Source organism: Columba livia, chromosome 3 (assembly GCF_036013475.1).
Source record: "Columba livia isolate bColLiv1 breed racing homer chromosome 3, bColLiv1.pat.W.v2, whole genome shotgun sequence".
Taxonomy (NCBI): Eukaryota; Metazoa; Chordata; class Aves; order Columbiformes; family Columbidae; genus Columba; species Columba livia.
This window is the reverse complement of record NC_088604.1, coordinates 77844193-77856372: the sequence shown is the minus strand read 5'-3', so window position 1 is coordinate 77856372 and position 12180 is coordinate 77844193. Positions and strand designations below refer to the sequence as shown.

The following is a 12180-nucleotide window of genomic DNA, read 5'->3' as shown; positions in this document are numbered from 1 at the left end:
GTTTGTGGCAGTATTTTACAAGAACTGTATTAAAAACTTCTATCATTCTTAGTATTTGTTAATGTGGTTTTAGAACCTGAAGGTAAAAGGTCTAGAAACAAAACACGTGCAGTATATTCCTTTGTCATTATATAGTATGAATATTCTACTTTCTGTATAATCTTCTGCTGTTCGGTTTCCAGATGTTGAATTTCCCTTTTGAGTGTTATCCCAATGCATACAATTGGCTGTCAAAAGCTCATTTTCATGCCACAGGTTATATAGCAGCTCCTGACTTTCTTTTTGGATTATGCAGATGGATACTGAGGGTCAATACCCTGTTGTCCTTTTCCTTGTGTTCGAATGATGCAAATGTGGTTCACATGTCCTATCTTTAGCTTTCTAAGCTTTGCCTCTGAAAGTGAGTTGGTACACTTGTTATTTACCAACTGGATTATCATAGTATTTAGCATCCTGTACAGTGGGGTCATCATGTGAGGATCCTGTTGGGACAGGACAAAGAAATAGTCCCTGCCTTGGGGATTATAAAATTAGAATTAGAATACATTTATTCAAGCAGGAAGGGGACATTCAATAATCAGTGGACGTGTGACAGTTTCTGAGCCTGTAGACGGTACTGTTTTTACTGTGGATTCAGAGGTTGTCCAGGTTGCTTGAGAAGACCACTGAAAATTACTTTTGTATGGAACTTGCTTCAATGCAGTATTTCAGTATTGTAACTGAAAGTGATTCTGGAAGACTAAAGATGATTCATTCATGCTGTGTCTAATCTGAACTCTCTTACTGAATCAGTTCTACTAGCTGAGGAAAGGTACATGTCACACAAACAACTTTTTACTCCCTACTTTGTAAGCTGTTGAACTACACTGGATATGTAAAGGATTATACACAATTTACTTGTGTTTATCTGCTGACTGATACCATACCTATATCATTATGTGTTAAAACTCTTAATTCTCAAAGATGAAACTGGAATGAATATTTTCTATTATCAGTATTTTAAGGATAAATACAGGGAAATTGTAATTACTATGAAATGTTGTATGCAGAGAGATAAGTACATCTAAATACTTCGAGGTAGGGAAGTGTTTTAAAATCATTCAGTCTGCCATACTTCATTTTGTCCTGAAAAGATAATCTGCATGCATGTAAATTATGGTCTGGATATAATTTCAGCCTCCCTGTCCGAAACAGATTATTTAATGCTCAATTAATAGGATTCTTCTTTTGTTGTCCTGCCCTTTGACACCTAGATTCATGAATAGGGAGAATGAAGGGAAACAAAGGCACTTTGGATTCTGTTTATTTAAAACTTTCACTGAGAAAAGAACTTGACTGACAGGTATATAGCTGCTATTTGCAATTAGTAAAGAATCAGACTGACAAAAAATGGTATTGGTTAACAATAATCTAGGAGGAGTTTGGTGCTTCTTTTTGTTTTATTCTCTTTCGTGGGTAGTAAGCAGTCAGTGCTTGCGGATGTTCTTTCAGCTTTTCCCTGGAAAAATTCCTTGGTCTAAGAATTTCATGTTAAGACCTTTTGCTTTACCTCATTAATTGCATTATGTTATAGGCTTTAATGTATTTTGTTAGGTTCCAGAATTTCAGTTAAAATAGCTGAACTGAATTGGAAGAGTGCAAAGGAAAGACGGTAGGTTTTGCTATTGATTTCAACATAGTGATTTTACTCTGCTACTTTACATAGTTCAGCCTGAACAAGATTTAACTTCAATTCCAGTTTCATAGTTAAACTCTGCATAGCCTGCATAATGGAACTGTTTATAACAGAGCTATAAGAATAGGAGGATATCCAGTTTGCTCTGGAAATCAAATTAGCCTTAATGTGTCTGTGTCAAAACTTGTGCAAATGGAACAATAGAATATTGGTATTAGCATTCTAAGAAAATACAGTGCTAAACCAGTCCCAAACTCATCTAAGCATATTTTTCTGTAACAGAAGGTGATTTCTAACAAATTTTAAAATCGGTGACAGTAATACTGTGATCAGTAATATTTTTATATAAAACATGGTTTTTCACTTAAAGATAACTTAAATTCACAGAATGTTAGGGATTGGAAGGGACCTTGAAAGATCATCTAGTCCAATCCCTCTGCCGGAGAAGGAGCGTCTAGATCAGTTTGCATAGGAATGTGTCCAGGCGGGTTTTGAATGTCTTCAGAGAAGGAGACTCCACAACCTCCCTGGGCAGCCTGTTCTAGTGCTCTGTCACCCTCATCGTTAAGAAGTTTCTTCTCATATTTAAGTGGAACCTCCTGTGTTCCAGTTTGCACCCATTGCCCCTTGTCTTATCATTGGTTGTCGCTGAGAAGAGCCTGGCTCCATCCTCATTTGCTTGAAGAAAAACTTGAACAATGTTTTTTAATGATACAACGTGCATTAAGATACGATGTGTAAGAGCAAATATTCAGGAAAAGTAATAGAAGATATGCTAAAGAGAGGCTGGTGGATAGGAAGTTGGCTGGATGGTCACACTCAAGGAGTTGCGTTCAAGGCTCGCTGTCCAAGTGGAGACCAGTGATGAGTGGTGTTCCTCAGGGCTGGTATGGGACCAGTGCTGATAGGCATCTTTGTCAGCGACATGAACAATGTGATTGAGCGCACTCTCAGCAAGTTTGCCAACAGCACCAAGCTGTGTGGTGCAGTTGATGTGCTGGAGAGAAGAGGTGCCATCCAGAGGGACCTTGAGAGACCTGAGAGTTGGCCCTGTATGAACCTCTTGAAGCTCAACAAGGCCAAGCGCAAGCTAATGCACATGGGTCAGGGCAACCCCAAGCACAAATACAGGCTGGGTGGAAAATGAATTGCGAGCAGCCCTGAGGAGATGGACTTGTGTGTATTGGTTGATGATCAAAGGGCTGGAGCACCTCTCTTACGAAGACAGGCTGAGAGAGCTGGGGTTATTCAGCCTGGACAATACTCTGGGGAGACCTTCCAGAACCTAAAGGGGACCACAAGAAAGCTGGAGAGGGACTTTTTACAAGTGTGCATGTAGGAATAGGATAAGGGGTAACTGTTGTAAACTGGAATAGGGCAGATTTAGATCAGATAAAAGGAAGAAATTCTTTACCCCGGGGTGGTAAGTCACTGGAACAGGCTGCCCAGAGAAGCTGTGGATACCCTGTCCCTGGAAGTGTTCAAGGCCAGGCTGGATGGGGCTTTGAGCAGCCTGGTGTAGTGGAAGGGCAACTCCCCAGGGCAGGGGAGTTGGAACTACCTGATCTGTGAGGTCCCTTCCAACCCAAACCCATTCTATGAAGCTGCTGGAACTTTGTGGTAGGTATTCTTTGGTATAAGGAATTATACCAGAGAACTACTGGAACTACTTTTTTAGTTCTTTTTAATAATTTACTGTAGTATATTAAAAAATAAAAAATAGTAGTGATTTTAGAAGTTAGGTGTGATTTATTAAATTTTCCCTGGAAAGTCCAAGATGATGGGGGGAATCTTGACCATAAGACAAATTCAAGACAAACGTTTTTGAGGGGTCTGTGTTTTACTGTTTAAACTTATACAGTTATTCTTGTTGTTGATGATGAGATATTTCTCAACCTGTGACTGAAGGAGAGTTGTTATGATTGGAGATGTCTCTTTCTTAAAAATAAAACACCTTTAATTGAGTACCGAACAGCTGTGGAACTCAGAGATCTGTTCTAAAGATCCATTGCTCCAAAATTACATGTTGCATTTCTGTCTCAATATTTACATGTATCTGCCATTTCCCTTGGAGATGGAAACCATATTTGAAGAGCAAACAGAGTAAAATTTTATTTATTTATTTATGTATTTATTTTTATTATTATTTTTACCCCAAATCTTGCACCAGTCCCGAACTAGTGCAATTCTGCTATTTTGATAAGGAATGTGATGGTCTTACAGCAGCATTGACAATCGTGTAGGCTGTTGTCACTCTTAGTTATAGCTCCTTCCATCAACCCCCAGATCAGATCAGCTGTAGTGTGATTTCTGGTTGATTATTCTGTAGATACATTTCTGTAACTATTTCATTTCAGCCAAGGATTTTTTTTGGTTTCTGCTCTTGCATTTCTCATAAAGGCAAAGACTATAAGAAGAAGAAGTAGAGCACAACTAAGGGAGCATGCAGCAAATATTCACTACACAGCAGTTCATATGTATTTCCATTAGTCCAATGAGGAGCTTCTCATCCTTCTGCCTCTTGTCTGTCTGCATATTAATCAAGTATCTGAAATATGCATATGATGAGTAACCATTTATACTGTAGCAGTTATAGCTTTAATTATAAATTTGATGTATAATAATTTGAACTATTTTTTTTGAGCTGTGCTCATAGTTTGTTCATTGTAATATTTCCAATCCATTTTCCACAGCTGCAATCTGAATAAGTGGCTCAATTATAGTTGGTGTTATCCTTTAATATTCACTGTGCCTCATGGAAAACTTTGACAGAAATATTCTATTTAAAGACAATTATGCTTAAATATCATGGTTTTCTAAAGACATTTGCATGAAAACACATGCTTGAAGAACTCATTTTCTTCTTTGATACTCTTGTCTTCTGTGTGACATCATCATCATCAACTGTCATATGATATGATATCACAGTTCAGTGAGACCAACGTTTTCTGGCTTGGACATGCAAATAAGTAGCATGGCTTGAAAATCAGGCATAGCCATCATTTTGCTTCTGAAAATTGGATTGTTCTGATTTAGGAATCATTAAGATATAAATGCTGTTAATAGGTATACTGAAAATATGTAAATCTAAAAACATTTACTGATGTAGTCTTCTTTTAAAAAATAAGCAAAATGGAACAAGTTTGAACTTAAAGTAAAAAAAACACCCAACTTTTTATATTATTTTCTTCTTTTTCAAAAATTACTTGCCCTTTTTCTAGAGACAACCTTAGCTTTAGGAAATGATACCTTGTGACCAGTTTGTTCAGTGTGTTATCTGGTCCAGAAATTGTGAAAATTCAGGCAGGTTATGAGCCATGTTCATTTCTCCTTTGCATTGTACTTTTTCATTGCACTCAAAAGTGTGGGCCCGAAGGCAGAATTTTCTTGCAAACTTTGGATTCCCATAAAGCAGCCATTGTGTAACTGCTGCTCTGCTGTACTGGCAAAATACACAACACTACTACCCTGTTATGTGTTCCTTTGAAGAGCGGAAAACAACCAGACTCTGAGCACACAGAAGATGTTGTGCAGAATCAATTGAATGCAAATTAAATGTCTGATCTTCAGCTTTTGGCATATTATTCCTGCCTATACGCCTATTTTATCAAATTGCACTTCCCATTTTTTAAGATTAGTAGAGCTTGAGAGTCATGGTTTATAGAATTGTCATCTTGATAAATCGTAGAGATTAATGCTTTTGTCCAAATTATGCATTCTTTTTAGGATGATAACATTACATAATAATAAGGGCAGATTTCCAAAGTCTTGATCAACAAAGTGATCACAGAAAGACTTCGTAAATAATTCATTTCCATCTATCAAGGCTGTCATGAGGCAACATTACCAAACAGCCTCCTTTTGACAGGATAGTCCAATAGTACACTTCTTATTCATTGCTGTGCTGCTGGCACAGGAACACTTGTGGGCACGTATCCAGGTCCCCAGGAAACTTGGAATTGTTCCACGTTAAAGAACTGTAACTGTGGCTAACAAACCAGCTGCTGTGTGGAGCTCAGAAGGAAGGCTTTGTAGCCCTGTGGAAGGAACTTCAGTTATTTGCATCACATCCAGCAGCCTTCGTGGGAAGGGTTGGCAGGAGCAGAATAGCAGGGTGTGGGCATCCAGCTTTTCTTTTCTGACCAAATCTATCAGTGATTCCATTCTTAAATGCTGGGATGGAAAGAGACAAGTGAAGAACTTGACCAAGAGGACTGTACAGGTCGGAAGAGAAGGGTGCTCATGATCACATTGGCAACATTCTTTGTGAAAGTAAGTTTGTTTACTTTCAGCAAACAAAATTGGTTGATAATATATAATATTAGCATCTATAGGGAGATGTTTGAGATGCTAAATTCTTACTATGGAGAGGGGAAAAACCTTAACAATGATTGCAGGAGAATATAGTGCTATCCATTGGCATAGGTCAGCTGTCAACCAAAATATGCTTTTGTACTGAGTTACGGGAATGGTAATTTATATTAAAAACAGGCAGATTTTGTCAATTAGGCCAACTTCAGATTTTTTACATAAATATTTGCTAGTGTACCTTAAATATACTGCATTACATCTTTACATCTTCAAATACTAACATTTCCAATAAAAAGTCAATCTACAGTTCCAATACAGGCATTTCTTTGGTCTTTTATCCTAACAGCTTTACACTATAAAGGCAAATAGTTATCTTATCTAGTTACCTTTACAATATACCTTTGTTTTAAAATACTCAGGCCATACTTCATGAAGTATTTAAGGTAATGCCACCCCCCCTCTGCCCCCCCCAAAAAAAAGCCTTGCTTTCTTGTGGCCTTCAGGCTCTCTGTCACCTTCCACAAATACAGCTGTTTGTGAGGCCAAATGGTCAATCACATTGTGGATCTGGATTGAAAGGAAATGGGGTGATAGTGTACATTTGTTACTCTTTCCTTCTGCCTTCCACCACCTCACCAGTAATTTAATTTCAACCTGGATTTTGTTCCTGGTCCAATTCACTACTTCTGCACAAATGCTTATGACAGAAAAAGGGTTAACACAAGGGAAGAAAATAATGGAATTTTTGGAGGATAGTCTTCTCTGACCTTATGTATTTTTCCATTTTCTAAGAGATTAATTTTAATTTTAAAAAATGCATATACTAATGACTCCTATGAATGTTGTTTTTGTAGGAAAAGGCAAGAAGGCTAAATGGTGTAATTCACCCTAATTTCATAGAAAATTTAATTAATCTTCAATAAAAAGTTAAATACCTTTCCTGATATGAAATTGACCTTTCTGCATTCTCACTATTTTATATTCTTGCAGAAACAGAAAAGGTGATTCTGGGATAGTTACGTTTCCTTCGGTGTTTTTATTTGGCAAACATTTCTCAGACTTATGCAATTGTATAAAGAACACTCTAAGACATAATAAAAGTGCTGTCAGCTGTTTGTGTTAATGTGTGTACCATGGAAGTTTTCTTGTATTCCATCTTTGGAATATTACTTGTGCCCCCAAAATAATAAGTGTGTTGATATATATATGAGAGCAGCTCTGCAGAGAATGACTTGAGTGTACTGGTGGATGAAAGATTGGACATGACCCAGCAATGTGTGCTTGCGGCCCAGAAGGCCAATTGTATCCTGGGCTGTATCAAAAGCAGCGTGGCCAGAAGGTCCAGGGAGATGATTCTGCCCCTCTGCTCTGCTCTGGTGAGACTCCACCTGAGTCCTGCATCCAGCTCTGGAGCCCTCAGCACAGGAAAGACATGGACCTGTTGGAGAAAGTCCAAAGGAGGCCGCAAAGATGATGAGAGGGCTGGAACAGCTCTGCTGTGAGGACAGGCTGGGAGAGTTGGGATTGTTCAGCCTTCAGAGAGAAGGCTCCAGGGAGAACTTTTTGCAGCCTCTTGGTACTTAAAAGGGGCCTTTAAGAAAGATGGGGACAGACTTTTTAACAGGGCCCGATGTGACAGGACAAGGAGTGATGGTTTTAAACTGCAGGAGGGGAGATTCAGGCCGGGTATGAGGAAGAAATTTTTTACAATGAGGGTAGTGAAACACTGGAACAGGCTTCTCAAAGAGGTGGTAGATGCCCCATCCCTGCAGACATTCCAGGCCAGGCTGGGTGGGACGCTGAGCAACCTGATCTAGTTGAAGGTGTTCCTGCTCATTGCAGGCAGGTTGGAACTAGATGATCTTTAACGTGCTTTCCAACCCCAAACCATTCTGTCATTCTGTGACTGATCTTTTCCTTTTTGTGTTGTATTTTTATAAGTCAATATTTAAAAATCCTACAGGCTAATTTTGAAGTACTGTTGCTCTGAACACAGTTGTTTAAAAAAGGAACAAACCCATTTTTTTTTAAATTTATGTTATTGGCCATCAAATAGGAGTCCTGAGGAATTCATATGTAGCGAAAGTAAGCTGTATTGTTATTGTTACCCATTTCTAATAACAGTCACATAGAAACAATGTTGATTGTGATGCTACTGTACCTCTAGCTTGTGTTTTTATTGACTGATTTTGGTAGAAGGGTCCTGAAGTTTGCTCACCTGCTTCACACTCTTGGAATTTTTTATGGCATAAATTATAGGTGGAAAAAAACCCCACTTATCTTCTGAGCTCCTTTAACCGCTTTGTATCTTCCCTGAAGTCAGAAGAAGATTCATATTCCAGACTAATTTGACCAAACCTTTTTTTTTTTTTTACCTCTAAATGCATAATATGCTTATTTGCAGCATCTTAAAACATCATTATGTTCTTTTAGTTCAAGGAACAAAAGCTGAAAAGGAAGTACATAACTTGCTTCTTATTTTAGTCTTAGTTTTGTGCAATGGGTTAAAGGATGGGCTCTGCCTGCAAATTAATCTTCACAGCATGAGTCATGGTCATTCTTAGGACCATTAAAGCCATTAAAGAATATTTTTATACCCTAACAATTCCAATTTTGTAAGCAAATTAACAGTTATCAATAGAGCTACTATTTTATTTGTGGAATACAGCGGATATGTTCTTCAGCACAGTAACTGAATTAACAGTCTAGGTTTCCAACCAGAGGAATATAATGTAACAGAAGAAACTATAACTGTTTTATGCAGCTAAATAACAATTTACACTCCAAGTAAAGGAATGTAAGTAAATTTCCCTTTGGGGAGAGTGAGAAAGAAAGAGCTAGATAGACTTATGCACCAAATTAATCATAGTGGAGAGATTACTTACCTTTAAAGTGTTCTTTTAAATGGGACAAAACACTTTTCTTGGTCTAGGGTCCTGTTTCATGTATTTTGCTTACATTACCTACCAGTCTTGCACCATAACTCCTGTGTGTGTTAGCCAGTTTTAAGTAAACTTGAAGAAGTTATCTTAGAGCTGGCTGTGCTATGATTAGATGGAGAACAGGGATCTAAATTGATTTCAGCATTGAAGGAAACACAGAGAGAATTGTGTGTGGCTGTTCTGCTTGGCAGGAGCTGGCCTGCAGTTCAGTGTGTGTGTACAGGTTCGCCCATGGGAGATACGCGGATCCTGTAGGGATCACATGGGAAACTGGGATTATTGCATTTGTTGCGTTTTAGGGAGGCAGGGGATACAAAACCATACAAAGCAAGTCTCATTAGTTCTAGTTTCATGGGGTGTTGTGTATATACAAGCAACATTGGAAGCTTACTGTTATTGACTATAAACATTTTAATACTTCTTTTTTTTTTTTTTTCTTTAATGAACAGATAAAAGAAATTTGTCTGGATTAATACTGAACTGAATGCATCTGAACCGAAGGAAATGTTTTAAGATTGCTCTCCTGACAGAAGTTGTACAAAAATGGTACACTGAGGTTTCTGCTTGCACTACTGGGAAGACTGTAACTGTATTTATATATTGCAGTTTATTGGCCCATAAAAGGCAATGTAATAACAAAAGTACCAGTCAATTTATGCAATAGTAGCGTTTCCTCTCCCACTGCCTGGACATGAGTGATCAAAGGTCTTTGCAAGAAGATAAGCACAAAGTTAGCAGAACTTCCTCCAAGTTCAGGGAGTCTTCAAGAAGCATGCAATCTGATGATTATTTTGCTAGAAAACTCAAAGCTCTGAATGGTAACATGGGTCCTCCTGTTTCTTCAACTGCATCTGGTAAAACTGAAAATAATCAAACAAATGGTACACCAGCTGTGCCTAAAATGGGTGTTCGAGCAAGGGTATCTGAATGGCCTCCTAAAAAGGATTGCTCTAAAGAGCTGAGCAAAGCTGCTTGGGAAAACAGACCTCCAGCCAGTTACGAAAGTGTTGGCTCAGTACTTCCAAATGGACAAAATGACCAAAGTGATGGACAGCAAGAAGAGCTAGAATTGGAATTTACAGAGGGAAAATATTCCATAGGAGATCTTTTTGTTCATTCACCTCAAAGGGGACTTCATCCCATAAGACAAAGAAGCAACAGTGATGTGACAATAAGTGATATTGATGCTGAAGACGTGTTAGACCAGAATGCTGTTAACCCAAATACCGGAGCAGCTCTTCATAGAGAATATGGCAGTACCTCTTCCATTGATAGACAGGGCTTGTCTGGAGAAAATTTTTTTGCCATGCTAAGGGGATACCGAGTGGAAAATTTTGAACATAAAACCCTTGCTCCGTTTGGATTTTCTGAGTTTTTCCACTGTGACCCTGCAGTTTCTCCAAGTCTCCATGCTGCTGCACAGATTTCCAGGGGAGAATTTGTCAGGATTTCTGGCTTGGATTACATGGACAGTGCCCTACTTCTTGGTCGAGAGAGGGAGAAATCTTTCAAAAGGAGACTAAAATCAGAAGCAGTAGAAACATCTCTATTTAGAAAATTGCGAACAGTTAAAAGTGAGCATGAAACTTTTAAGTTTTCGTCTGATCTGGATGATAGACTTGACAGAAATGTTCGTTCTTGGAACTATCAGAAATGTTTTGCACATTATGATGTTCAGAGTGTTTTGTTTAACATAAATGAAGCAATGGCTACCAGAGTAAATGTAGGAAAAAGAAAAAATATAACCACTGGGGCTTCAGCTGCGTCACAGACTCAGATGCCAGCAGGCCAAACGGGAAACTGTGAATCTCCTTTGGGAAGCAAAGAGGACCTCAATTCAAAAGAGAATTTAGATGCTGATGAGGGTGATGGGAAGAGCAATGATTTAGTACTGAGTTGCCCTTACTTCAGGAACGAAACTGGTGGGGAAGGAGACAGACGGATTGCACTTTCTAGGGCAAATTCAGCATCTTTTTCTTCAGGTGAAAGTTGTTCTTTTGAGTCCTCTCTGAGTTCCCATTGCACAAATGCTGGTGTTTCAGTACTGGAAGTACCAAGAGAAAACCAGTCCATTCACAGAGAGAAAGTGAAGCGTTACATCATAGAACACATTGATCTCGGAGCATATTATTACCGCAAGTTCTTCTATGGAAAAGGTAAATTTTTCTAATGCAATAGTTCTGATATACTCATGCATCAGATTTAAGTTGCTTAGTGAAGATTATCTTTTTTTCCTTCTTCTTGTCTATAGGGAAACCTAAGTATTACAGGGCATCCTGAAACTCTTTACTAAAATTAAGCCTGTTATTCTTGCTTTCCCAGGGGGATATTCAGCAACCAGTGGATTATATATAAAGTTATGCCATACTTGTCTAAGTTCACTGAGTGTGGGGTCATTTAAATTGGTATGTAAGTTAACTGCTCTGAACCAAACTTTCTCTGTAGGCAGGAGGAAACAAATACATTTATATCCAGTAAATGCATGGGAAATACCGATACCCAGAGTGGTTATCATTATTTCCTAAAAGTACCTCCGAAAGAGAAGGTTTTATTATTGAGGCTTCTGACTTCCTTCTTCTAGATTCTGCTGTCTTCAGGTGTTTCTTGGGGCCTTTCATACTGTGTGCATGCATACATACTCCTTAAACAGAGAGCTTCTGATGATATGTAGTTTTTCAGCTTAAAGAAGGTTGTTCTATGCTGTTCTCCGAGCCCTTTACCCTGTTCTTTTAGGATATGTTCACACTGCGAAGTGCCAGGGTATTCTTCGCAGCAGAGCGATTATCTTGACTTGACTCATTATTCGGATACACTGTTTCCCCTTTGTGATCCGCTTTGGCTGTGTTCAGTGCTGTATTCAGTATGTGAAATCTCCATTTTTCTGGGGAGAACCCCAAAACACCTGTCTCTGTTCTTTCTGTCTTAGTAATTACAGCTCAGTCTTTTTGCTGTTATTAAAAGAATAAAACAAGGCGTCCTTAAAAGACTGTTACTGCCCAAGTCTTCCTGAAATTACACTTCCTCTGCTTTCTATTATAATTATATTTGAACAGCAGGAAATAAGCTCTGTACTGCGCTCCTTCCTCTTGTGACTCTTCACAAGGGACTTGAAAGAGGATCCAGTACAGTGCTTGTTTACACAATCCGGTAGACACCTAGAGCATATTGTCTGCAAAACATTCTGTTTAAAAGGCAAGGAAGAAAATAATGTAGATCTGTCATGGAAGAGGACAAAAGAGACTCAGAGATATA

The 12180-nt window shown here is 38.5% G+C and overlaps 1 protein-coding gene across 9 annotated transcripts in view; it reads left to right on the top strand.

Annotated features, from left to right (window-relative positions):
- SIPA1L2 (signal induced proliferation associated 1 like 2) overlaps nt 1–12180 on the top strand; it is a 137094-nt gene that overhangs the window by 47944 nt on the left and 76970 nt on the right. For 8 of the 9 annotated variants that reach the window (XM_065057766.1, XM_065057765.1, XM_065057764.1 and 5 more), the window contains one exon: nt 9378–11084. The exons of the other annotated variant lie outside the window; for it this stretch is intronic. In XM_065057766.1, coding sequence (XP_064913838.1) covers nt 9620–11084 — 1465 coding nt within the window. In that variant the 5' untranslated portion in view covers nt 9378–9619. The remainder of the gene's footprint in view (nt 1–9377; nt 11085–12180) is intronic. 9 annotated transcript variants of the gene reach the window in all.